This window comes from Macaca mulatta, chromosome 7 (assembly GCF_049350105.2).
Source record: "Macaca mulatta isolate MMU2019108-1 chromosome 7, T2T-MMU8v2.0, whole genome shotgun sequence".
NCBI classification, from domain to species: Eukaryota; Metazoa; Chordata; class Mammalia; order Primates; family Cercopithecidae; genus Macaca; species Macaca mulatta.
In genome coordinates this window covers 52,024,048-52,051,727 of record NC_133412.1, presented here as the reverse complement: position 1 = coordinate 52,051,727, position 27,680 = coordinate 52,024,048, and the positions used below count along the sequence as shown (strand labels likewise).

At 52.9% G+C, this 27,680-nt stretch overlaps 1 protein-coding gene and 1 long non-coding RNA gene across 13 annotated transcripts; one reads left to right on the top strand and one right to left on the bottom strand.

The window, feature by feature from the left end:
- Positions 1 to 2,420: 2,420 nt before the first annotated feature.
- On the bottom strand, positions 2,421 to 11,133 carry ISLR2 (immunoglobulin superfamily containing leucine rich repeat 2). 12 transcript variants are annotated; one of them, XM_077939802.1, is made up of 6 exons: positions 10,923 to 11,133; positions 9,725 to 9,875; positions 9,109 to 9,288; positions 8,585 to 8,652; positions 7,905 to 8,014; positions 2,421 to 6,467 (listed from the first exon to the last, which is right to left on the bottom strand). In XM_077939802.1, the coding sequence occupies exons 5-6, from the start codon at positions 7,981 to 7,983 to the stop codon at positions 4,219 to 4,221; spliced, it is 2,328 nt and encodes a 775-aa protein (XP_077795928.1). In that variant the 5' UTR covers positions 7,984 to 8,014; positions 8,585 to 8,652; positions 9,109 to 9,288; positions 9,725 to 9,875; positions 10,923 to 11,133; the 3' UTR covers positions 2,421 to 4,218. The 12 variants fall into 12 exon arrangements, with proteins under 12 accessions (XP_077795928.1, XP_028706958.1, XP_077795927.1 ...); XM_028851125.2 differs by lacking the exon at positions 9,109 to 9,288; XM_077939801.1 differs by lacking the exons at positions 9,725 to 9,875; positions 10,923 to 11,133 and adding an exon at positions 9,491 to 9,592.
- On the top strand, positions 10,025 to 13,359 carry LOC144329986 (uncharacterized). Its single transcript, XR_013395762.1, has 2 exons — positions 10,025 to 10,265; positions 10,613 to 13,359. It is a non-coding gene; the product is annotated as an uncharacterized LOC144329986 (long non-coding RNA).
- The last annotated feature ends 14,321 nt before the right edge of the window (positions 13,360 to 27,680 follow it).

Sequence of the window (27,680 nt, the reverse complement as noted above, 5' to 3'; positions counted from 1 at the left end):
GCTCCTGATAAATTGCTCTGAGTTCTGAAGCTACTGCTGTCATATTGCATTCTCCGATCATTTACCAGGTCTCCCAAGACACACACACACACACACACACTCACACACACACACTCCTCAAGCCGTTAGACTCCATTTCCATGTGGTATCCAAATAAGTTTTACAGCAAGACATACTGGAGAGACTGAAGCTAGCACAGCACATGAAGCATACAGGAAACGCTCAAAAAAGTTGTATTGAATGGAAAGCCTTGGAGCCAGGGACAGAGGGTCAGAGGTGGAGATTACACCTCTACACCTGACAGGTTCTCCCAGAGCACTTGCCAGTTGCAGTCAGGCCTGAGGGGTGGAACCCAGGCAGAGACACATTTTAAACTGCTAAACAGCTGATTCCTTGGAAGAGGGGAGTGAAACGTGAGCTCCCCATCTCTGGACAAGTATAAGCCAAAGTTGTACAACTACCTGATGGGGACACTGTGAAAAAGAATTCAACCTCAAATTGGTAGTTGAATTGGAACAACTTAGAACAAAGAGGAATGAGGGAGAGGAAATGAAAGGAAGACATTTTATTTTAATGTAATTAAATAAGTTAAATTAATTACATTTAAAAAGAGGTAGGAAGGAAGGCCAGAGGCTGGGGACCGTTCTGTGCATGTGCCCAACCTTTGGAAAGAAACTAGAGTGTTCCTGAGAGGGCTGGGATCTCAATGGGCAGTTGGCAGAGTGTCCCAGCACCCTGGTCCTTGGCCTCCAACACTATTCATTCCTGCCTGTGGATGGAGCCTTTGGGCCTGGCCACGCCCAGAAGCCACAAGGTCTAGCTGAGTAGTGTTTGCTAATACATTAGGATGCGTGGCCCTGGACAAAGAGGGGCAGAGCTTTCAGCTCCTCTCCACCTGCCCTAGTGACACTCAGGATCCTAGAGGGTCTCGTGGAGGGTCCCCAATTCCTAGGGCAGGCAGGGAAAGGAAGGGGCCTGTCTTCCCACTAGAGACCCATGACCAGATGATTGAGTTGCATCAAAACTGCTGAGCACTCACTGGCCCAGACAGGTCTGTTCCCAGAAGCAATCATGTCATTGGATTCCTAACTAGACCCTAGGAATTGGGCCAGTCCTTGCCCCCTGCTCAGAGGTAGGATTTGCAGGTAGAACAAAGCAGGGGTCTTCCTAAAAGATAATATTCCTGAGTTGTGTCCCAGGCAGTAGGGTGGACTGCAGTGTTGGGCTGTGACCAGGGGCAGGGCTCAGGCTGTGGCCCTCAGAAGGGAATTTTTCTTGAAAACAGCTTTGCTGGTCTGGGAAGGGAACCTGGGCTCAGGCCCCAAGAAGTGTCACAGCCACCACCTATGCCAGAGGACAGACCTGAGGCTGGGGTAGGATGCCCAGCATTGGAACTTGGGCCTGTTCCCAGCCTGGACTGGTCCAATTAGGAAGACTCACAGAGACAGCAAAAGAGGGCAAGAAATTGGAAGCAGGAAGAAGGGAGGGGGGAGGTAGAATCTTCTTCTGCTTCCCATTTCTGTTGCTTTCCTCTTCCACCTCTCTTCCCTGCCTCTTCCAATCTTAGGGGGATTCAGCTGAAACACACCGCAGCCCAACCCCTGTGTTTTAGGCTGGGCAGGACCACAGCCTCTCTTCTTGATCCCCCTCTCTCCTGTTCCTCACCCAAGAAACCCCCTTTCTAGGACTGTGAAATCAGTGTGTTTTCAACCCTGATTCCATAGGTGCACCCCCTTAGCACACCCTGACGGTTGTCCATGCATCATTCACTGAGTGCTCCCCACCCACCCACACAACACACACTTGGCTCCCAGGCCAAACGTGCCCGCTTGCTCTGGGCAATTAGCCTGGCCAGGTTCTCCCCTTTTCCTGCTTTACATCGTTTGCCCGCTCTGTACTTTGTGTTATTTGTGACTTCTCTTGTGCAAGCCACAGCAGTCTTGTCCCTATGAATCCCATTCTCTTCCCATCGGCTTCTCAGGGAACTCAAAGGCTGATGTGGAGACACAGAAACTGGGCAGTGTGACACCACACACAGCCACACCCCACTACACCGAGAGTCTCAAGTGAAAGAGGGTGCCGCACACTCTCGAGTGCAAACGTACGTGGACGCACACTCAGACTACCTGTGTTTAGGGTCTACAGACACCCGCCCTCCTTTCTGGCAACCTCCCCCCTACTCACTTCCAGCCTGCCCTCGTTTTTTGTCACCCCACCCTGGAGTTTGAGACACCAAGAGAAGGGTTGGGTGCAAACACCTGGCAAAAAATCACGGAATGGTCACACAAACACGAAATCACTCAAGATACCAACGGGAGGCTGGGGGGAGGGTGCAGGGGGGCTCCCTCCTTCCGCGGTTTCCTCCTTCATCGCCCAGGCCTCCTCCCTCTGTCCCCTGACAAAAAATCACCGAGCCCAGCTCAAATCGATTGTTTTATTGACTGTTTGCATACAGACGCGTTTAGAAAAGGGCACGGGCTCCGGGTGCTACTCCGTCCCAGGCCCGCGCTTGCGCTGCGCTTCGCGAAGACCGCAGATCCCGAGGACTGAAACTCCCCCAACCCCAACCCCGACGCTTTCTTTCAAAATGGAAAAAAGAACCCCGCCCCCAGTCGCCCCGCCGCGCCCCTCCCTTTCCCTCCCTCCCCGCCCATCTGCACCCCCGCCCGCCCCCCTACACTACACGGTCACACTTTACAGGACACAGACTTTTCTCCTACAGGGCACGCTTGTCAGGGACTACACGCCGGGCAAACAACGATTCCCGCCGAAGCAGGGGCGGGTGGGGCGGGGCGACGCGAGGACCGAGACGAGAGGACAGAGGGGCTCGGCTCCATCCGGATCCCACCGCACAGTCGCACAGTCACGCGCAGGCTTTGTGCGAACTAGGGCGCGAGCCCTCCCGAGAGCCGTGGCCTGGGAGGCCACAGTCAGCTTCCTCCGCCTCTGGCGCTTTCCAGCTGGGTCTGGGTCGGGTGGATCCGCAGGAGCGGCGCTGTTGGGCGCACAGACCTGCGGAAAGCCCAACACACGGATAACGAAATTGGCCCGGGACCAAGTCCACGCGCTCAGCCGCCAAGAGGCGCGCGGTCCTGCGGCGCTTTAAGTTAGGAGAGAGACAACAGAAAACGCATTCCCTCCCTACCCCCCGACACACACACCCGATTTTCTCAGAGGCTGGGAAGGGGATGTTAGCACCAGACCCGAAATGTCGCTGTCTTGAAAGCAACGAAAACAGGAAAATCTGAGCGCGGAGCTGAAAGGCGCCCCAGGCACCGGGCTGGACTCCAACAGGCCAGAAGTGGGGTGGGGGTGGGAGGACAGAAGGATTTGGTTCCCTGCCGGGAGGTGGCTTTGGAACTAAAAATTAGGGGTTGCCACGGATCCCGGCTTCTGGGAGTAGGGATTGAAAGGGAGGAGGGGCCGGGCGCAGTGGCTCAGGCCTGTAATCCCAGCACGCTGAGAGGCCGAGGCGGATGGATCACCTGAGGTCAAGAGATGCAGACCATCCTGGCCAACATGGTGAAACCCCATCGCTACTAAAAATAGAAAAAATTATCTGGGCGTGGTGGCGCGCGCCTGTAGTCCCAGCTACTCGGCAGGCTGAGACAGGAGAATCGCTTGAACCTGGGAGGCGGAGGTTGCAGTGAGCCGAGATCGCGCCACTGCACTCCAGCCTGGGGACAGACCGAGACTCCGTCAAATTAAAAAAAAAAAAAAAAAAAAAAAAGGAAAAACAAAGAAAGGAAGGGGGAGGGGGAGGGGTCGAAGTGCGACCCCACAGCCCTCCACTGGCCCGGGCTGGCCCCGAAACTACGGCGTTACCGTGAGGTTTCCAACGTCTTCGCTCGTTTTGGCTCCAGAGCCCATGGTGGGGCGGGCTGCGGGGCGGATTTCGCAGATAATCGCGATGGGAATGGAGGAACATACATATCGCCCATCGTCTGCGGGTGGAGTCTTGCATGGGGTAAGAGAAACACTGTGCTTGGCGGGTAAGGGGATTCAGCCCGCAGGGAGAATGGCAGCCGTGGGTAGCGGGGACTGGTGAAATCGGCCCACTCCCTACTGGAAGTCCCTAGTAGTCAAGGTTGCGAAGTGGTAAGGGGGAGGAGTAGGTGAAAGTTGGGGACGGGGGACAGAAGTCCTGCCAGCCCTAGACTACTGCTCCCAGGCACCCTAGGTGGAGGTCGGGAATGGGCGGGCCGGACGGGCCGAGGTTCAGCCTGCCGTCTGCCTGTAGTTGCCATTAATCTCCTGGGCGATGTTGACCGCCTCGGCGCCCAGGGGCAGTCGATCGCTGTACTCAGAGCCCGCCTCGAACTCCTCTTGGTTGGCCTTGGACTGGGACTCCACCAGTGAGCAGGCCGCCAGGCTCTCTTCTCTCTGCAGGTCCCCACTTGGGTCTCCCGGCTCCGCGTCTTCATCAAGGCCCTCCCCCTGTGCGTCCTCTGGTTCCTCGCCGCCCGCCTCGCCGCCTGCCGGGTAGCTTTTCTCGGACTCGAGGTAGGAAGCACGCGGGTCGAAGTCCGCGGCGATGCGCTTCTCCATAGGGTCAGGGGCCTGAGGCCGCAGGATCAGACGGTAGGGCTTGCCCGGGTGTTTAGCCAGCAGATGGCAGCAGGCGGCGCCCAGAAGGGGCACTGTGGCCAGCACCAGGAGGAATACGCTCACTGCCACGATGACCAGCAGCGATGGGAGCTCCTTCTTGGTGGAAAACACCACTTGCACGTGGCAGGCTTCGCCCGCCAGCGCCAGGCAGACGGAGTAGTTGGTACCCGGCCGCAGGCCTCGGAACCAGTAGGCATTGACGCCTTCCTCTACGCGGGACCACTGCACTGCCGCCCCGCCCCCCGCTGGACACAGATAGAGTAGGCGCAGGGGTCGCCGCCCACGTCGCCGGTCTCCGCCAGCCCCGCCGGGCCCAGGGCCCCAGCGCGCAGCCAGCGGCGTCAGCTGCACCCGCGCCTCGCGCTCCGCCACATCCAGCGCGATGACGCCCAGCTCGAAGACGTGCGGCTTGAGCTCTGCGCTCTGGTTGAACGCGTGGTTAGAAACGTACCGAGAGGGATCCCCGTTGCCACAGCGCTGCTCCTCCGCTGGGTCCGCGAGGATCTGGTCTTCGGCCTCCTCTCCCTCACCTATGTCCTCCTCCGGCTCCGTCTCAGTCTCCCCGAGAATGCTGACCTTGGCCAGGCCTTGGCCTTTGATTTTGCCCTCGGGTTTGGAAGGCAGGACGCTGTTGCCCCGGCCCTTGCCTGTGGACTTGCGCTCAGAGGTCGGGGCCTGCCCGTCGGGTTCTCCCCCGGCGCCAGGCGCGTGTTTTGGGGGCCCGGTTGCTGCCACCGCCACACGTACTGACGTAGAGTTGGTGCCCAGCTCATTATGTGCACGGCAAGTGTAGACGCCCGCCTCCTTGGCACTCAGTAGGGGGACCAACAGGGAGCCGTTTGCGAGGGCCAGGAAGCGCGGTGTGGCTGGGGGCGCGGGCCAAGCGGGTGCGGGAATCGGCGTTGGGGCTTGGGTCTGCGTCAGCAAGTCCCCATCTCCTTCTTCTCCCTCTCCTTCCTCCGTCCCAACCCCATCGTCCTCCCCGCTCAGAACTGGTGGCTCTAAGACTACGGTGCCACCGGGGATCTGAAGTTGCCATTGCAGGCGGGGTGTGGGGTGGCCGTCGGCGATGCAGTGTAACATGAACGCCAGTCCCGCGCGCAGTGGGGTGCTCGGTGCCTCAAGCGGTGGCTCGGCACTCAGATGCACGCTGGGCGGTGCACAGGGCAGGGTGGGCAGGCGGTACACCGGCACCCCCTGCAGCGCGGGAGGCGACGCACAAGCAATGGAGTCGGGCTCGGGTAAGGACACCCGGGTGCTCGCGGCCCAGGCCTGCAGCCACACAAGGCCACAGCCGCAGTGGAAGGGATTGTGATAGAGTTGCAGGTGTGACAGCGCGCTGAGCGCGTCGAAGGTGCCGGGGGCCAGGGTACGCAGCCGGTTGTTGTTGATGCGCAGGGAACGCAGGTCGGGTAGCGCACCCAGTGCGTCCCGGGGCAGAGAGCCCAGGCGGTTATGGTTCATTTTGAGCAGCTGCAGCGCGCTCAGGTTGCGCAGGTCGCTCCACGGAAAGCTGGATATGAAGTTGTGGCTGAGGTCGAGGTTCTTGAGCTGACTCAGCACTGCCAGTGCGCCTGGCTCCACGGTGCGCACCTCATTGTGCGCCAGCCACAGCGACGTGACCTGTGTGACGTCGGCGAAGGCCCCTCGCCGCAGCACGGTGATCTTGTTCGCGGACAGACTAAGCGTGGTCACATTGGCAGGCAGTCCTTCTGGCACCTCGCGCAACTCTTTGTAAGCGCAGTCGGCGAACTGGTGAGCGTACTTGTCCACGCAGGCGCACGGCTCAGGGCATGCTCCAGCCCCTCCTAGAAGCGCCCAGACCAACCACAGGGCCCGAAGGGGGAACATCACGGCTCCTGCAGATGGAAGCCAGGGGAAGAGGAAAGAAGGTGACTCACTGAACCCTAGCTTACCTCCCCTAATCAAGCTCTGCCTCCGCAAACCCGTCTAGCACAAGTTCCAGGACTCAGGTAACCTCCTCTATGGCCAGGAGCCTCTCTTGGCCAGAAGTGAAGGTCAATAAAAATCTCGAGGTTCAACGGATACTCCTTCCCAGGGCCCTAATTTCCTTTTCCAGCGGCCCGGTACATCGCTCTTTTTTCCCTTCCTACTCCTTCCTTCACGCTGGAGCTGGCCCCTCCGTAGGCTCCGCAGCTCGCCTATCTCCAGCGGGCTCCTCACGGACCCCTCTCTGTGTTTCTAAGCCTTAGTTTAACCCGGTGAAATGCATCCTACCCAGGAAGGACATTTTTGTCCGAGACTGGCTGTCCTCCCTGGAACCTTTGTCCCACATACAGCACTCGCACACACGCCCATTCAGGCGCACAACAATACAAACAGACGCGGGGGTTCATCATCAAACCGCCAACTTCTGCGGGCGTTTAGAGGACCTGATGCTCAATTAGGAGGCTCACAACACATTTCCTAAACTCACAAACACATATGCACCCAGACACGGATACAATAGACCCTGGAGACCTCATTGTTCTCTTAACTGAACCGGCATTTGTACAGCGTTTTCCACCACGGTACAAAGCGCTTTCCTGTCCATTGTGAGAATTAACAGACACAAGTCCTCACACGAACCGACCCATCCACAAGAACACAGGCATGCGCCCGTGTGTGCACACAGCCCTCCACTGTGATAAAAACCCAGCAGAGAAGCAATAGGAGGACCTGCACTGCACGACTTGAGATGTGGGATCTGGGGAAGCCCATCCCCATGCCCTTCTGCATCTAAGGCCGAAGTCACCTGCCCGGGGCTGCAGCTCCTGTGAGGGGAGAAGAAGGTTGCTCTGCCAACCTTCCTTATGGGGAAGGAGGTCCTTCCCCCATGTTTGGACCAGGTGTGTTGGGAAAGTGGTCACTAGAGCTTCCTCTCAGGTCCCCCAGGCGGCTCCCATTGGGCAGAGGCGTCCTCAGCCAACAGGTCATGGGGCTGCCACTACCTAATGAAGCTGGAGAAGGTGAAAGATTCTGCGCCTTTCTCCACAGCTCTGCGGTGCCTAAGGTCCCCCTCCCCATAAAACCTTAAGCCCGGTCACACAAACGAACTTGCACAGACTCCCTGCCCCCTCTGGAGCGCCTGTCAGGTTTGGCAGAGCCCCTCCCACACCCTGTCTTTGGGAACCTGCTCCTTCACTCTGCCTGTGCTCTTCTGGGAGGGTCCCTTCCCTCCCTTCTCAGTTCCTCCCAGACAGCACCTCCCCCCCCAGCCCTGCACCCCATGGGGTGCTCTAGGCTGGACCTACCCTCACCTGGGTCAAGGTTGTGGGGTGGCCCCCATTACTTACCCAATATTCGCCGACTCTCAGTAAATGTCCTAGGGCTGAAACCCCTTCTCCAGACCCGGTGTGGCAGAGCAGGAAACATAGCCCAAGGAAGATACTCGCATGTGTTGTGGCTGGGGGCCGGGGGCAAAGACAGAGACAGGTAAGTTTGGGGACTCGGTGGCCCCAAAGTACCACTTCAGTTTTTCCTTTTACGTCCGTTTCCCCCACCTCTCTGGCTGCAGGTTGGAGAAAGTCCTTGCGCGCTCCAGGGCCTGGCGGGGACGCGCATAGCCTCTCCTGCCTCCTGCTTGGTCTACTTTTGTTAAAGCCACGGAGACCCTCCCCAAGGCCAAGTCGGTCATAAGGGGCATCCCACGCCCACCGTCCCGGCTGGGCTCTTCGCAGCCTACTACACCCCCCATAACCCAGGTACCCCCACATTTACACAGCCGCTGACGTTGTTACTGTCCCTCATCACACCACCTCCCCCCTCAACGTTCAAACACATTCGCGCGCACACAGCCCCTCACACCCTCCCCATAGTCGACCTTCACACGTTACAATCATCCATGGTCAGGTAATAATCGCATCAATGTGTTCAGTCCCTGCTACATTCACACGCATTTTCACGGGCACACCTGCACACGGGACACTTACCGTTCTCCTCTCGCACACGCATACACACATTCACGCGAACTCACCCTCACGCGCCTGTCCCGCCAGCACCCGCAAGCTTCACTGCTAATTGAATGCAAGCCGCTTTTACGCCCTGCAACACGTGAGACAAACCATCTTTGAGGAATTTGGGGGAAGGAAAGCTGCGCGGCTGAAGTCGGGTGGGGGAAGGAGTGTCTTTGCCTTTAAACTCTTTTTGCAAATGCAGGCGGTGGCACCGACAGACCTCGAGCCGGACCCGCGGAGCTGCGCGCAGCAGAGCTCGCGCGGACCCTTCCCTCTCGCACCCCCCGCTGCTAGCCGCCTCCTCCCCGAAGCCACGTTCAACACGATGCATAATTGATAGTGTTAGCAGAGCGCCGCGCCCTCCCTACCATTTTTGCCTGGATCTGGGCTGATATAAGCCCTAGTCTCCCCCCGCCGCCGCCGCCGCCGCCCCAACCCCCCTCCTCCCCTCCTGCTTGTCTAACCCGAGACCAGAACGCACAGCCCTGCAGGGCGTGCTGGGAAGGGACGCCCCCCTCCCCAGCCCACCGTATCCCTGCCCAACCTCTTAAACCGGAACTCTTTACATCTGGTCTTTTGTGGCTAAGCCAGCGCTTGAAGCCCACTGCCCGGCTCGTTGGCCTAAGCGCACCGCGGGACAGGTGGAGCAGGGGGAAGCTCTCCCGAGCTCACCCAAGCACCTCACTCCAGGTCTTGCCTGCTCCAGGAGAACGAGGCACGGAAGCTGCAGCAGACAGTAGCACAGACAAGGATGGTGTCAAAACGTCCGCTACTCTTGAGCACGGTGGGCTGGGGACTTCAGGCCTAAGCATTTCTCCCATCCCTGCCCCCCATATCTTCCCAGCCTCTCAAGCAGACACTCGGTCAACCCCACACGCGCTATCCCCCAAGCTGCGGTGGCCCCCCACCGCCCCGCCGTCTCACACCCTCACACAACAGCCGGCTTCAGCAGACTCGCTGTTCCCGACTCTCGCTCCTTAGCTCTGATGAAACCCCGACATTTCTTTCAGCGACGAGGAGGCGGAGGCGCGGCGATGTCGAGGCATTTGGCTAAAACCCGGTTTCCGCCCCCCGTGCGCTGCCCACGTTAGCCCTGGAGACAGCTACTGGCCAGAACCAGGAAAGGGGTTCAGGCTCCAGGAGACACGCAGAATCCCCACCCGTTCTGTAGCCACTGAGTTCTCCGGGCACACCAAGTCCCACAGCCATCACCCCGGGCCATGGGGGGTCTCTCGTGGTGGGTCGATGGCGCGGGTTTGGGGCTTCCGTGGAGATCAATACCCCGATTTGAGTGTTGAGCATCTTAATGAGCTAGGGGAGGGGGTGGGGAAGAGAGACAGGGTAAGAGCGCAGCATCTAAAGAGACCACCCGGCCCGGGGTTCCGAGGCTGCTTTGTAAATTAAATATGAACAGACTGGTGCGCTCACGCTCCAAGCGTCCCTCCCTCTCTCCTACTGCTGCCGTCGCTACAGGCGGCCCAGCGGGCTGGGACCATCGCATCTCGCTTAGCCCCAGTTCAGAACACAGAAATTCACACAGCCTGCTCTGGCCTGCGATCCCCCCAGCCCACCCATGGGGAGGGCGCAAGGCGCCTTTCAGGGAAGGTGTCTTCGAGAAAGGTCGAGGGGTGAGAGCACTGTGACCCGTCCCTGCCGGGGACCCTGTGGTGGGGCAGCCAGGATTGGGTCCCTAGCCTGGGAGTGAGTCCCTGAGGTTTCTAGGCCTTGAGGGGTCGGGGGAGGGACGCAGACAGCGGGACCAGCACACCCTTCTTTGTCTGCCGAACAAGGTGGGGGTGGGGGCGGGGAGCTGCGTCCTGGGCAGTTGTCCGGTCTTGGGATCCCTGAGGGGGCGGTCTTGGGAGCCTATGCCAGGGAAGGATCTTAGGAGGCAGGGGCCCAGCAGCTGGAGCTGAGTCCGGTCCCGGATGGCGTGTCCAGGGGACTTTTCGCGACTGAGTGAGGGGCGTCAGGCGGGGAGACTCAAGGCCTTTGGGCCCTCCTCCGGTTTTTACCTGTTTTCTTTCTTTCTTTTTTGCCTTCCGCAGGGAGGCAGAATCTGGGTAGTGGAAGGGAGAATGGGCTTGCTATTTGCCCGGAGCTTCCCCGGACTGCAGGAACCCGTCCTATAAGCAACCCGGAAACCTCGGGGCCCGAGGACCAGGGAAGACCCCCTTTCCTTGCTGTCTTGACAGGGTTGCAGAAGCCAAGGAGTTCGGCAGGGAGACCTTGGGTGGTTAAAGACGCAGTGACTACCTCTGCGCTGGAGCTGACTCCCGCGGTCCCCGGAGGCTCTAGCTCACTCTACAGCAAATGCTTTTGTCCCCTAGGCTGCCCTGGGGGAAAGACGCCCCTTACCCCTGCCTTTGAGCCTGGAGAGCCCAGTGCCCGCCCGGGCAGGGCTGGAGCCCGAGTCGCCCCAGGCAGAGTCCGCCGAGGCCTGGGGTGGGAGCCGCGACTTCTGGATCTGCCTCCGAGCTCAGCTAGAAGACTGCGCGCACCTCGTCCGGCGCCGCCCGGTGCTCAGAAGCCGGTCTAATGTTTATAACGTTAATAAAGACACAGTTACGGGAGGGCTGGGTAGCAGGGAACCAAGACCTCACCCCGCCGCCGCCCACGTCTTTGATCGTTAAAGAAACAGTCAACTAATCAGGTGTGTGGAAGCAGGGGTGGGGGAGGGGAGGGTGTCAAGGTTCCAAGCCGGGAGCGCAGAGGGTCCCAGATTCAGAATCTGCCGAATCCAGACTAAGGCTTCTAACCAGGCTGGGGCCGACCCCAGATAGACCCAGGAATGGAGAGCTGGAGCCCCCGGCCACTTTTTGCGGATCGACCCTTAACTTCAACGTTGTGAATCCGGAGCGTCGGGATGGTGGGGAAGACTGAAACCCATTGGATCTGGGGACTTGCTGCAGCGACTCCGTCCGCGCGCTGTTCCTGGGGCCCAAGCCTGCTCCGCGCGCTGTTCCTGGGGCCCAAGCCTGCTCCGCGCGCGCCCCCTGCTGGACACCGCTTGCCGGGCGCAGAGGCGGATCAATGGCGGAGGGTGCCGGCTGGGCGAGGAAGATGTGGCTGGAACCCTGCACCAAGGCGAGCGCTGCCCGCGGCTCTGCAGTCCTGCGGCGCGATACTCCAGTGGGGCGCGCTTAACCAAAGTCCCGAGGCTTTACTTCCCGTGCCCACCCAGTCTATGTCCCAGGTATCAGCAACCTCTGTTGTCCCCTACACAACACAGGTGCGGTCCCTACTTCGCTCTGCGTAGTGTTTCCAGTGCCCAGGGCCTCTCCTAATTCTTGAACGATAGTCGTCCCTGGCACGAAAGCTTCTTATACACCTCTCCCATTCTCCCTTCTCTCTGAGTCTTATGACTCTCTCAGGAGCCTATTAAAATAAATATCTGATATCTGAAAAAAAATCTATTGGTGCTAAGAGGGGCAAAATGAAACTGCAAAATTGGAAGAAATCGATGTTTGAATGTTTAGGACATGCAATATTGTGTAAACGATTCTGTTGCAACTGCACTCAGAGTTGTATATATGCCCTTGTATTTTAATGTGGCACGCAGAGGATTTAATGGACTTGCCTAAAGATGTGGGAAGGGCCTCTGAGAATAAGAAAGCCGGGGCCCAGATGGGCATCAAACATCCCCACCATAGCAGCCGGTTAAGGCTGCGGAGACCTTCCCCACGGCTGCCCTCCAGCCAGAAGCCCCTGAACACTCACTGTTTTCCATCTTTCAGCTTCTGCGCGCGCGCGCGCGCGCACACACACACACGTTCTCTCCAGTCCCTCACCTCCAAGAGGCTGCTTTCCTTTTCTAATTTCCAGTCGAAAGATCACTCCTCAGGGAAGCCAGGCCCAGTTTATACTTCCCCCTCCGGCCTTTCCTTGTACAGGCTCTATGTAGTCGTCAGGAGGGCAGGTTCTAGCATCAGACTCCATTATGTACTGACTGTGTGTCCTTAGCCAAGTTATTTAACCTCTCTGTGCCTCAAGAAAAAAAGGCATAAATAAGAGTACTGGCCAGGCGTGGTGGCTCACGCCTGTAATCCCAGCACTTTGGGAGGCCAAGGCGGGCGGATCACGAGGTCAGGAGTTTGAGACCAGCCTGACCAACATGGTGAAACCCCGTCTCTACTAAAATCACAAAAATTAGCCGGGTGTGGTGGTGCGTGCCTGTAATCCCAGCTACTCAGGAGGCTGAGGCAGGAGAATCACTTGAACCTGGGAGGCAAAGATTGCAGTGAGCCGAGATCGTGCCACTGCATTCCAGCCTGGGTGACAGAGTGAGACTCTTATCTTTAAAAACAACAACAACAACAACAACAACAACAACAACAACAAAAGAATACCTACGCTTTTGGGTCACCTTGAGGATTAAATGAATCAATGTATGCAAAGCACTTAGTACCTGGCACTTAGTGCTCAGTACTTGGCCACTTTTTAAATACAATAGCTGAATTAGCCATTATTATTGCCTTGCAGAGTTGGACACAGGTTTGATAAAATGTTCTGCTGCACACACCCCTACAGGCTTGTGTCCTGCCTCCCCCATAGGGGAGGACCTTGGCTCTGCCCCCAGACCTCTCTCTTCACCACCACCACCCCCTTTGCACACACACACACACCATGGGTATATGTAGCAACCAAATTTACTATTATGATTTGTAAAGGTTTCTAGTTTCAGATACTTAGACTGGGCTTGTGGCTGCCACCAGCATGCCTGTTTGCGAAGAGAGATCTGCAACTGCAGACTTGCTGAAAGGTTTTTAATTAAAACTATATTCTGTTTAAGCGTTTATTGGACTTTGTGACTTTTAATTATTTTCTAGGGGGAAAAAAAATCCACATTTGCCTATGAGAAGACTGTTGATTTCAGAGGAAAGTAGCAACCCGTGGCAGTTTGCTGGAGGCAACTGAGAGGAATTTTCTGAATGGTTCTAATGAAGCTCGACATTATTAATAATCTGGGATCCAGCCCATGACCCTCCTCCCAGCATTTTCATGAAATTAGCTTAACGTACTGGCAAGGCCTTTTATTGCCATCCAAATTAACAACAGCTCTTCCAGTGGCAGCTCATGTAATTATCTGGGTCTGTGCTTGTCTCACTGAATAAGAGGAACTCCTGCCTGGAAGAGGCAATACTCCTACATTCAAGGGGGAACCTGGCCTAGCAAGATGGCTCATGCCTGTAATCCCAGCACTTTGGGATGCCAAGGTAGGAGGAGTATTTGAGCCCAGGAGTTTAAGACCAGCTTGGGCAACAGAGTGAGACCTCATCTCTACATTTTTTTTAATTAGTTGGGCATGGTGGCGCACACCTGTGGTCCCAGCTACTCTGGAGGGAGACTGAGACCAGAGGATTGCTTGAGCCCAGGAGGTTGAGGCAGCCATGAGCCATGATCACACCACTGCACTCCAGTCTGGGCAACAGAGTGAGACCCTGTCTCAAACAAACAAACAAACAAAAAACCATAAAAACCCCAAAAAACAAGTAAGGGGGGCGGGGTGCAAAATGCTTGGCAGTCCCACCCCAGTTCAGGCAGGACTGTTTTCCACAAGAGATGTTCTGAGGCAGCCAGCTCCTCTGTGGCAGGACTTGCCCTGGTAAAGGTAGGGCTGGGTGAGGCAGGGGAGTGGGGGCTGGAGATGATGTGTAATATTTCCATCGGCAAATAACAAGATACCCACCTCCAAGGATGGAAAGTATTAAGTATATCATCTCACAAAGCAGGAAGAAAGGCTGGCTTCCCAGCTGTTGATTCAGCGACTCAATGACATCAGCAGTCACAAGTTCTTTCATCTCTCCCCTCTGCCACCCTTAATAGGGCTTCCAGCCCAAGGACTGGGTCCCTTGGTGCCTTGGTGTCACTGGAGGGCTTCCGGAGCCACCAAGGAAACATACCTATTGTGTTTTGTTTTTTTTTTTTCTTTTCAGATGGAGTCTTACTCTTGTTACCCAGGCTGAAGTGCGGTGGCACAATTTTGGCTCACCTTCACCTCCTGGGTTCAAGTTATTCTCCTGCCTCAGCCTCCCGAGTCGCTTGGATTACAGGTGCATGCCACCACACCTGGCTAGTTTTTGTATTTTTAGTAGAGACGGGGTTTCGCCATGTTGGCCAGGCTAGTCTCAAACTCTTGATCTCAAGTGATCCTTCCACCTCAGCCTCCCAAAGTGCTGAAAATTACAGGTGTAAGCCACTGTGCCCAGTCACAAACGTAATGTTAACAGACTAGTGGGTTAGAAAGACAGGTTTCTCTTTTTTGAAGCCACAGCCTATCCCTTGGCTCTTGACACCTATTGGCATAGGACTATTTATCTCTGAACCAGTCACTGGTGAAGGGGTTGAAATTGATTGGTTCAGAACAATCATCTAGCCCTGATATGGCTATGGAGCAGTCAATCCCAAGGCTCACTACAAGCAAGAAGTCCCTTTTAAATAGAAGGATTGGGGAATTACATGTTCAGAGTAGCCTAATATTGTATTAAAATGAATTGAAATGAGAATGACCAGGATTATAATGGACCATACTAGATACTTCCTTATCTGGAGTTTAGACCAATCTATATCCACAGTCTGAGATCACAGGGTCAGGGCAGTGTGTGTGACCAGGTTCAGGAAACTCTGGTAGGCATACAAACCAGAGGATTCCTTGCTTTCACAGAATTCTTGGATTGATTATTTTTATATTTACTATTTCTTTCTTTCTTTATTTGGGTTGAGGATCAAACTGTGTTGTCCAGCTGGCCTCAAATCCTGGGCTCAAGTGATCCTCCTGCCTCATCCTCCCAAGTAGCTGTGCCTAGAGGCACACATTTCACCCGGCTCTTTCACGGAATTCTTGAAAGGATAAAAATCTGTTCTTGGAAATGCCTGTGCTGGGATCCAAAGCTATTTTTGGAGCAGTGGAAGCTTCAGTCTTTAGTCGGATATTTATGAACAGGAGATGTTTATGAACTCAAAGATGTCCCTGTATGACTTCACATCCTGAACATGTCTCCCAGTCCCATGGCAGAGAAGAGAGGCACTTTTACTGTCGAGGTGGAAAACGGGAGGAAGAATTCTACCTTGGTCTTAGGAAAAACGTGGGGCAGTGCAAAGCAGGGCAGACCACACTGGGCTTGGAGCTCCACAACCTGAAACCTCACTCCAGCTTCACAAACTCTCTAAGTGGTCTTAAGCGACTCTTGCCCTCTCTCCTTCTAGGTTTCCACCCATGTAATGGTAGGGGAATGGGCTAGACGTGTCTTGAGGCCCTTGGGGTGCTGTGGCCTGAGAAGAAGCCAGTTTCCAGGTTGAGTTGGGGCTTCTGGGCCGCAGGCTGCCATCTGATAGGGCTTTCTGCAGGAAGACACCCTCCTTGGGTGTCTGGGGGCTGTGGTTTCCCCTCTTCCTCATGGCCCTTGGCAGTTTCTGTGTTTCCCTTCCCATCACACTGCAACCCACCTCATCTCTTGAGGCCCACTTGGGCCCCAGGAGCTAGCCCCTCCCCCAAACCGCTGTGCACTGCTCTGTGGGCAGAGGGAGTCTTCCTGCTTCAAAACACTTACCAAAGGTTCTTTCCATAGCAGGATTCAGGGGCGGTTGGGGCGCTGTTATTTGAGGTTAAAATCTGATCACTGAATATTTCAGAGCCTGGCACATCAACCGGGGAAGAGCAAGGCTGCCACCCCTCCCTGCTCTGCAACCCTCAGTCCTCCATTCCCTGGGGACACCACAGGACATAGAAGGGCCACAATAAACACACATTCAGAGAACTGTCCCCAACCCCAACCCGCCCCGCACCTCCTGTGGTCTCCTGCAGACTGCGGGAGGGCGGGGCCCAGAGTCTCCTCCTCCTCCTCCATCCCCCAGACTCAAAGCTCCTGGGGTGTGGGGACTGCCCAAGGCCTTCCCCTCCACTGTCCCCATCAAAGCCCAGAACAGCACAGGGAGGGCACTCAGTGGGCTGAAATAAAACTGACTTTCCCCTCGGAGACCTTCAGTCTCTTGCTATCAATAGACTGTTTTCATTTGCTCTTGGAAGTGGCTTCCCAGAAGCAGAGCTGAGACAATGTTTTGTGTGCAGGTGGTTGTTTAAAAAACTGCCCAAGCAAAAGCAAAAAACAACCAGAAGAGAGAAGGGGAAGTAGGAAAGGAAGAGGAAGAAGCTAAGCAAAGGTGTGATTTCAGGCACAGTCTCAGCCTTGGACTGATCCCAGGAAGCTCCAGAGTGAAAATGAATCCTGTTTGTCCCAGTGAGAGGCAGAGAAGCTCACTTCCACAGATGCACAGCAGTCAGACATTGGCCAAGGGCTGCCCCTTGGGGATGGGATTCCCAAGCACTTCCCCCTCTCTGGGCCTGTAGGCAATCAGCTCTAGTAGCCTGGAAAGACGCTGTGAAGTCTGCACCCACCTTAGGGAGATGCAATGACAGCCTTGAAGGATTACAGAGTCACCCAGCATCAGAGTTTGGGGCCCAGAGGTCCCCATCCCTTTCACTTTACTGGGAGGGAGACAGAGGCCGAAAGAGCGGTCACAGAGCAGGTGGGGATGGGAAATGTCCCCGGCCTACCTGGGCAGTCTGGGTTAAGGGTGTGCCAAGCCTGGTGGCTGTGGGTGAGCTTGCTGATTAGGAGGACCTTGAAGCTCTTGGGCAGGTGTGGCCTCGACAGTGGCAAGGGCAACTGTCTCTGGGGTGGATGGGACAGGCCCCCCCCCCACTTCAGGTCTCCTGGTTAGTCCCCTGTTCCCCCACTCCATTGTCCACGGGTACTAGAACAGAATCCCATCCACATGTGGGAGAGACTGAGGTTGCACCCTTGAGTTATCTATAATAGGATGCTGACCCCAAATCAGGCCCCATAGAGAGGGCATCTCATCAGGCAGCTGGCTGGGGCAGAGATCTGGAGGGAGGAGAACACTCCCGGAGGTGGATCCTGGCGTACCCAGGCAAAGCCAGTTCAAATGGCTACGTCTGGGGGAAGCCAGGCACAATTCATTGTAAGGGGGTCTAGAGCAGTAGATCAGGGGTTAGGGGACTGTATCTACTCTTCACTGACTTCCTGTGAGACTTTGGAAATCTGTCTCCCTTCTGGGCCTCAGTTTCCCCTCCTGTGCTGTGGGGCTCAATGTCCCTCCTGTCTGCCTCAGGGGTTGGGTCTGTCACATTCTCACTCCTCAGGCCTATCCCTACCAAATCCAAGCTGAGGAAGGGCGCCTCAGTGCAGCGCATCCCAGGAAAAGATTGCTCAGGTGCCGTCCTCTTCTGTGTCCTCTTCAAAGTGCCCCAAATAGACTTTCCCGGGGAAGCCAGAGGAATCAGGCTATGAAGAGTGACCCCGTGCAGGGCAGCAGCTGTGAATCCTGCAGCCCCATCTTCCTGCGTCCTTATCTCCAGACCCAGCTGGGAACTTGATGTATTTATTTGCCTCTCCCAGGGCCCCACTGTGTCCAACCCACATATCTGCCGGCTGTCTGGTAGCCCTGTGCAGGCAAGGAGGGAGGGGATTGCTATAAATCCCTCCAGCCTGCAGCCAGCAGGGTGACCCTGTCAGGTAGAGGAGACAATCAAGGTGGCTTGGAGAGATGGGGACAAAGGCACCAGGAGAAGCAGCTTGGGATAGAGTCACCTAGATACTAAATGGGCTGGAATCAGGGGAGAGGAGAGTGAGAGAGGAAGGGGAAGGGAAGAGGGATAGGGTGGGCAGGGGAGGAGAGAAAAAGGGAGAGAACAGAGGAGAGGAGAACAGAGGAGAGGTGAGGAAGGGCAGGAAGGGAAGAAGCAGGCAGTGCTTTCTAGTGCATTCTGGGAGTCAGCACAATGCCTTCTGGTCTAGGGTGTTGGGTGTATAGAGTCATTTTTTAGTGTGTTGCCAATCTGCTAAATTTAGTACTTTCTATGTTATCTCATGCAATCCTCACAATTTGTGAAGTATGCATTATCACCCCCATTTGCATATGAGATCACAAAGGGTAAGCAGGTTGTCCAAGGTCACACAGCAAAGCTGGGATTTAAAGCCAGGTCCCTCCAAAGCCTATCTTTTAACTTCCACACACACAGCTCTGTTTCCAAGCTGACTCTATAAGTGCAGCACCATAAGCCCAGCCACACCCACCCTCACTCACCCTCTGCCTCCCCATGGGTTGGTCTGACTTGTTTTTTTTTTTTTTTTTTTTTTTTTTTTTTTGAGATGGAGTCTCTCTCTGTTGCCCAGGCTGGTTTGCAGTGGTTCAATCTCGACTCATTGCAACCTCCACCTCTCCGGTTCAAGCGATCCTCCCCCCTCAGACTCTGGAGTAGCTTGGGATTACAGGCACATGCCATCACACCCGGCTAATTTTTGTACTTTTCGTAGAGATAGAGCTTCACCATGTTGGCCAGGCTGTTCTCAAACTCCTTTGACCTAAAGTAGGCAGTTTCCCCATCTGTCTTCATCCTACTGCCTGGCAGCCTATCCATCAAACTGTTTTTAGAGTTATGTCTTGATAAAATAAAAATCATGGTGGGAGTCATTTACACCCTAGTGAGAGTCATCTAAGATTCCCTTACCTTCTCAGACCTTTTAGCTGAAGTTGGTTATGACAGAGGATGGGGAGGGGGAAAAGGGTCGGGGCGAGCACTCTTGGAGCTTGCACTGTTTCTTGCCGATGCCCTGGCGCAGTGTGAATATGCCAATCTAAATGGAGAGCTCTATGCATGTTCTTCTCTATTCCCTTTGTCACCAATACAAATTCCCAAGGCAGAGCCCCGAGAGGGCTGGACTGAAGGACCTGGAGGTAATAGAAAACGCTTGACTTTGGGTTTCAGGTCAAGCTCTGCCAGTGACTTGCTGTGTAACATCAGACAAGTCAGTTCACCTCTCTGCACTTCAGTGACCTCATCTGTAAAAGGCTGATTTGAACTGGATTATTAATTTTCTTTAGGTTTTGCAATTGTTTTTTGTTTTAACATTATATTCAATTATTCCCTCATCTTTATTAAAGTATAATTGACAAATAAAAATTGTGTATATTTCCAGTGTTCAATGTGATATATGCATACATTGTAAAATGATTAAATCAAGTTCATTAACATTTTAATCACCTCACATATTCTTCTTATTATTATTTTTGTGGTAAGAACATTTAAGATCTATTCGCTTAGAATAGTGTTTGCTAGAGTTGAGGAAGGGTAAGGGGGAGGGGGTAGCCAAGGGTTGGCTAACAGGTTAACAGATACAAGAGTACATGGCTGAGTGCAGTGGCTCACGCCTGTAATGCTAGCAGTGTGGTAGAATCACTTGAGCCCAGGAGTTTGAGACCAGGCTGGGCAACATAGGGAGATCCAATTTCCACAAAAAATTTAAAAATTAGCCAGGCATGGTGGTGCATGCCTGTGGTGCCAGCTACTTGCGCGGCTGAGGTGGAAGGATCGCGTGGGCCCAAGAGGTCGAGGGTACAGTGAGTTGTGATTGTACCACTTCATTCCAGCCTTGGGGACAGAGTAAGACCCTGTCTGGGAAAAAAAAAGAGTATAGCTAGATAGGAGGAATAGTTCTAGTGTCTTTGGCACTATTGGGTGACTATAATTAGTGATAATTTATTATATATTTTTAAATAGCTAGAAGAGTGGATTTGGAATACCCCCAGAACAAAGAAATGATAAATGTTTGAGGTGGTGGATATGCTAATTATGATTTGATCATTACACATTGTACACATGTATACAAATACTATAATGTATCCCACAAATATATACAATTATGTGTTGATTAAAAATAATAAAAGCAGGCCAGGTGCGGTGGCTCAGACTGTTAATCCCAGCACTTTGGGAGGCCGAGGCGGGTGGATCACAAGGTCAGGAGATCGAGACCATCCTGGCTAACATGGTGAAACCCTGTCTCTACTAAAAAGACAAAAAATTAGCTGGGTGTGTTGGCGGGCACTGTAGTCCCAGCTACTCGGGAGGCCGAGGCAGGAGAATGGCATGAACCCGGGAAGCGGAGCTTGCAGTGAGCCAAGATTGCACCACCGCACTCCAGCCTGGGCGACAGAGCGAGACTCCACCTCATAATAATAATAATAATAATAATAATAATAATTCCTTCAGATTTTTCCCCTTCATTTGCTTATTTTTCTTTTTGCCAATTACCTACCTGTTTTTTCAGATGCTCCAACCAATCTATCAAATGCCTAGTGGTAATTATCCAAAAACTAAGATACACTGGATACTCTATCAGCCCCATTATTTTCCTGGAGGCTTCCCTCTCTCCCTTGCCCTCCATCCTTCTGCTCCAAACTGGACTCAGCTCTCAGCCTGAGGCCTGGCTGGCATCCTGGCATGTCTCTGCACCATCGTGTGAATTTCCTGCTGCCTCTTCTGTGTGCATCTCCTGTTCCCTGGCCCCAGATCTTCTTTTTCCTTGGTTTACTCTCTCTCATGTTCCAGTGGCTTCCTGAAAAAGAGTGAATGGAAGCCAAGCTTTCTTTTTTTTTTTTTTTTTTTTTTTTGAGACGGAGTCTCGCTCTGTCGCCCAGGCTGGAGTGCAGTGGCGCGATCTCGGCTCACTGCAAGCTCCGCCTCCCGGGTTCACGCCATTCTCCTGCCTCAGCCTCCCGAGTAGCTGGGACTACAGGCGCCCACAACCGCGCCCGGCTAATTTTTTGTATTTTTAGTAGAGACGGGGTTTCACCGTGGTCTCGATCTCCTGACCTTGTGATCCGCCCGCCTTGGCCTCCCAAAGTGCTGGGATTACAGGCGTGAGCCACCGTGCCCGGCCAACGGAAGCCAAGCTTTCTGATCCTCACACATTTTAGAATGTCATTGTTCTACCCCAGCTCCTGATTACTAGTTTGGCTGGGTATAATGCTCTAATTTAAACGTAACTTCTCCTCACATTGGGAAATATTGCTCTATTATTTTCTAGTTCCCAGTGTTATTGGGAAGAAGTCAGTGTTATGCGGAGTCTTGGCTCTTTACTTATGACCTGTCTCTTCTCTCTGGAAGATTTTAGGATTTTCTCTCTATTCTTAGTTTTCTGGAATTTCCCAATGATGTGCCTTGTTGTAGGTCTTCATTCACTGTGCTAGTCACTCGGTAGACTCTTTTGAACTAGAAAATTATGTCCTTCTATTGTGGGAAGTCACCGGCAGGTTCATGTGAGCTGGGTAATCACATTCTTTTCTTCCAAGGACAGAGGTATCAAGGCACTGGGAACCTTATAAGTGGATGTGGGGAAAGGGGGCCTGAGGTGAATCCAACAAAGCTGCAGCACCCACTGAGCTCATGTCCCAGGGCTAGGCTCTGCCTGAGCACAATAGACATGGGTGAGACCCACTTCCTCACCCAGTCCCACGGTGGGGCTCAGGACACACATGGTCCAGGAGGCCCCCAGCCCCGGGCTACATTTACATGCACCTACCTGCATGCAGCAATCAGTGAGCCACAGGACAATGTAGGGGAAGGGGCAGCTCCAGAGAGCAGGATAGGAGGGAGGTAAATAATCATGGGGTGGGGAGTGGCCTTGTGGGGAAGGGGCAAAGGCAGGGCCGTGTGTGTGTGTATGTGTGTGTGTGTTGTGTATTGGGGGAAATGGGGAGAGCATCTGTAGTTTTGTCTGCCCCCTTTTCTGGCCACTGCATCCCTTTTTTTGTGAATAGTTTTTCTTCCCATCATGGACTGAGTGTCTCTGTCTCCTCCAAATTCATATGTTGAAGCCCTAACCCTCTGCGTGGTTGTATTTGGAGATGAGGTCTCCCAGGAAGTCATTAAGATTAAATGAGGTCCTAAGGTGGGGCTCTGATTCAGTAGGATTAGTGTCCTTATAAGACGAGACACCAGAGAGTGCACTCACTCTCTCTCTGCAAAAATACAAAGAAGAGGTCACGTGAGCACACAATATGGCAGCCACCTATGGGACAAAAGAAGAGGCCTCAGAATGAAACCTACCTTGCTGGTACTTTGGTCTTGGATTTCCCAGCCTCCAGAACTGTGAGAAATAAATATTTGTGGTTTAAGCCACCCAGTCTGTGGTACTTTGGCATGGCACACTGGACTAATACATCTCCCGGCCCTACTTCAACCACATGACACTAGAGGGCTTGGCAGTTTTAGTGTCCCAGCTACCCAGCCAACCCAGACCACACCAAGCAGAAACTTTCTTCTGGAATTTTCTGAATCGGAACTAATGGAGGGGAGCCCCATCCTTTCTTGGGGGCAAAGCCAGGAAGACGGAAACCTCATGCTGCCAAGAGCCTGCCTCCAACCTTGTGGGGAAAGTTGCTCTGAGAGCACAAAACTGATCTGCAGACTGAGGTGGAGACAGAGACAAGGGAAGGAGCCTGCAAATCCTAATAGCACTGGTGATTCTGGGTCCAGGTATTCCTGAGGCCCAACTGTTCCCTCTCCTGCCTGTGGCTAACTTACTGACCAATGAACTTCCCTTCTTGCCTAAGCAAACTCCAGTGAATTTTCTGTCACTCACCCCCAAAGAGCCCTGACTGCAACGGCAGGGCATGGCAGGGCTGGGCTGGCTGGGACAGAGGACGGTGTGGGTGGAATCAGCGGTGACAGGCACACAGGAAGTGCAGTTATCACGTGGACTCCATGAGGTCTTCCTCCAACCCCAACTGTGAGCAAGGCTGGACACATATGCTCAGTAGGTCAGAGTGAGGGATTTGGTTAGAGGTGCCATGCTCAGGGCCATCTTTCTATGAGCCAGACTTTTTGTCATCAAAGGCTTTGCCATCAGAGATAGTTTTATTCATATCTTGGGTTCACTTAATCAACTGCTGTTCTCCTACTTTCAGAATCTTTACACTAGGCTGCCCCACGTGGGTGTTAGGAAGCCATAGGCATCCTGGCTAAAAGTCCAGACCACAAAAAGGGCTTCCGCCAGCCTGCCCAGGGCTCCAGACAGCAGGACCGATGGGTTGTGGGAGGAGCCCAGCCTGGGCAGTCGTGACATGTACACCACTCTTGATCTGTCTTCTGGAACTTTTCACTCCTCCGGTTTGGGTCCTGGTAGGGCACACGTGGGAAAGACCATAAATGCCCATGTCTCTGACTAGTTTCTCCATCAGAAGTGGTCATTGCACCAAGCACCCTCCTCCATTAAAACTGGACAGACCAAGGGCCACTTTCCTAATGGATGGGTCTTCTTGGTCCATCTCATGCTCCCAACAGAGCTCCCTCCCTGGGATGGGAATGTGCCATGCCAGGAGAGCCCTCTTGACCCAGCCTCCAGCCAAAGCCAGTCCCCCTGCCAAGCAGGCCCTAGAGTTACACTGGAGGGTGGCAGGCCTCACCTGGAAGTTTCTTGCTGAAAATTGTCAGTTTCCCACACAAGTACAGCCTGACAGTTTAATTCAAATTATTCAAAATTCAAAAATTCAAAACCAGAAGGAGACTACTGCTTCAGCCTCGACTGCTTGAAAATTAGGCTGTGTAGAGCTTTTGTTTGCTGGAAATTGTGAGTCAGACATTGTGCAGACTGACCCAGTAGCTACAGCAAGTACACACATAGAGCGCCAACCAAGGACAAGTGTGGACATGTGCACGCACACACACACACACGCAGCAGAAAATCGAGAAATAAACTAATTTAATTTCAGCTGTCATGGAAGTTTTGTGTCATTTCCCCCAAAAACACAAATTTTATTTTATGGTTTAGTCTTGTTTTTATTCAGAATTACTTAAGGAAAAGGAGACATGAGTGCAGTGGCTCATACCTGTAATCCCAGCACTTTGGGAGGCTGAGGCAGGAGGATCACTTGAGCTCGGGAGTTCGAGACCAGCCTGGGCAACGTGGTGAAACCCCATCTCTATAAAAATATGAAAATTAGCCAGATATGGTAGCATGTGACTGTGGTTCCCAGCTACCCAGGAGACTGAGGTGGGAGGATCCCTTGGGCCCGGGAGGTGGTGGTTGCAGTGAGTTGAGATCGTGTCACTGCACTCCAGCCTGGGCAACAGAGTGAGATCCCATCTTAAAAAGAAAGAGAAAGAGAGAAAAAGAGAAAGAGAAGATAAAAGAAAAAGAAGAGAAGAGAAAAGAAAAGAAAAAGAAAAGAAGAGAAAAGAGAGGAGGAGAGAGGAGGGGAGGGGAAGGGGAGAGGAGAACAGAGGAGAGGAGAGGAGAAAAGAGAAAAAAGAAGAGAGTAGAGGAGAGGAGAGGAGAGGAGCAATGGTATCCTGATATCTGGTATGGGGGAAACTTAAGTGGATGCATCTGAGAACTTTGAGCCTCCAGTTTCCACTGAATGCTCTGGGCTAAAAGCAGTAGCCCCCTTTCCTTGCTAAGAGAAGGGCAGCTGCTCCTTGCCTGGAGACTAGGCAAAGACCATCCAACAAGGCCTTACAGCAGGATGAGATGTATCGTCATTGCTTTCCCACATTGACACCAGGTTACGGTCATTCCTCATCATGGCCCAAGGTCACAAGCACAACCTGCTCTGGGAGAATGATTTTTTTGCCAAAAATGTTGCAGGAGCTGCCAAGTGTGTACTGGCAGGATCTGGGAGAGGAGGTGGAGGAGTGGGCATAAGGGTGTTGAACCAGGGGTAGACTAAAGGCTGTATACATGAGAATACACTGACCTGGGAGCACTCTCAGGATTTAATGAGTTGGCAAGGACACCTGAAACTCCAATACACTGCTGGAGTGGCTCCTTGAAATGTGGATGGAACAGTTGCTGCAGTGAATTAGGTGGAGATTATAGAACTGCATTGGCAAAGCATCAGAGAAGCTGGAAAGTACAGGGAGGTAGGAATGTTGGAATGGTTCGTTATATGCCAGCAGATTCAGAATCCCACCACTTGCCTATGTGCCCTTGGAGGCCTCACAGGAACTCCCCTCTCTAGGCTAACAAGGAAGGCACTAGTGAGAAGGGCACCTGAATCTTTCAGAGACTCAGTGGCACTGTCCTTTGTAGGCCAGGATCGACAAGAGGAGATGCTGCCATGAGACCAGGCTTCATGGTGTCAGTGGGAATGGTGGAAGGCGAGAACAGCAGATGCCAGGTGGTGGCAGGAAACAACAACAACGAGATCTGGCCCGCAGAAGGCTGCAATTTTGCAATTTCCTAAAAATTGCAATTTCCTAGCCAGTTTTCAGACTGAGACAATTGAGACCTACAGCTCATGGATTGTAGGGGACGCTGGGTATTCGTGGAAAAAAATCCTGCAACATTATCACATGGTATTCATTAATTATTCTCCAGAAGGATCTGGGGTCATTGATAAGAGTAACAGTAACTGATGAAAAGGGAACACCCAGACTGAGGGTCATTTGTATAGTATTAGAGCTGACCCTGACACCATAAGATCCACAATGCCACCATGTCCCCTCCCCAACGAGACCGAGGACACATGAAGGCTTGGTAATAAATGAAACCCTGGATGAAGAGGCCGCAGCCGCATCCGGTTGTCATTTCTCTGTCACTAAATATGCAGCTGATATGAGTATGCTTAGAAGCTAACAGAGCTCTCACTTTACTCTCTGACCTGTGGGTATGAGCTCCTATAGTAGGAAGAGCCCAGGGGAAGTCTCTGAAACTCCCTCTCCCCACTTCCAGGAGCAACGCAGTATTCCAGGTGGAATCACAGAGATTTATCACCTCCCTCAACTGTGACCGCGACATTCTTACGTTCTTACATCTGCTCGGGAGGCTGAGGTAGGATAATTGCTTGAACCTGGGAGGCAGAGGTTGCAGTGAGCTGAGATGGCACTGTTGCACTCCAGCCTGGGCTACAAGACCAAAACTCCATTTCCAAAAAAGAAAAAGCAGACCCATAAATGACTCACACATTGGAATTAGCAGGCAAGAACTTTAAAGTAACTACATACATGCATTAAAGGATTTAAAGAAATATCAACGCTTGGTGAAGACGGTTAAAAGAGAATTTAGAGAAATAATTTTTAGTATAAGTATGTCCTAAATATGCATGGTACATACTTACCAAATAATTATTTGTTATCAGAAATCTAAATTTAACTGGGCGTCCTATATTTTATCTGTCATCTCTACCCCAAAGCCAAGCAGGACATAGTCCAGAATCCTATCTTCCAGCAGGTGACCTAGCCTGGGACAGGGCCTGGCTAGGGGCAATTGTGCATTGGATGGGTTAGAGATGCCAGTCATTCAATGTGTCAAAGGTTTGCCAGACCTGTATACAATCAATATTATTTTTATTTAATATTTTTGTCTAAAGCAACTTTAAAAATTTTAACCTTTTTTTTTGGAAATACAGATTCAGAGGAAATTTCAATGATGGTATACAGAGGTTTCATGGACTCCTCACTCAGTTTCCTCCAAAGGTTCTATTTTGTATAAATGTAGGACAATATCTAACAATGTCATGTGTCTAGGTCTATGCCATTTTATCACATATGTAGACTCCTTTAACCACCGCTACAATCAAGACACAGAACTATTCCACCACCATGAAAATCCCCCTCCTGCTATTCCTCTGCACTCATTCCTGGCTTTTCCCCTCCACTATTCCTGTCTCAATGAATGAATGAATGAATAAAGGCCTGGCATGGTGGCTCACAGCTATAATCCCAGCACTTTGGGAGGCCAAGGCAGGTGGATCAGTTGAGGCCAGGAGTTCAAGACCAGCCTGGCCAACTTGGCAAAACCCTGTCTCTACTAAAAATACAAAGATTAGCCAGGCATGATGGTGCACGCCTGTACTCCCAGCTACTCGGGAGGCTGAGGCACAAGAATAACTTGAACTCAAGAGGTGAAGGCTGCAGTGAGCCAAGATCATGCCACTGCACTCCAGTAGGCCAGAGTGAGACATTGTCTCAAAAACCAAAAAAAAACTAAACAAAAAAAAGAACAGTATATAAATGGAATCACACCGTATGTGGCCTTTTGAGATTGGCTTTTATTTTTCTACTCAGCAAATGCCCTTTGGGATCCATCCAAGTTGTGCATGTTACTTTTTATTGTTTTTCTGTTTTTATTTATTTATTTATTTATTTATTTATTTATTTATTTATGAATGATGGAGTCTCGCTGTGTCGCCCAGGCTAGAGTGCAGTGGTGTGATCTCAGCTCACTGCGACCTCCACCTCCTGGGTTCAAGTGATTCTCCTGCCTCAGCCTCTTGAGTAGCTGTGACAAAAGCAACACACCTGGCTTTTGTTTT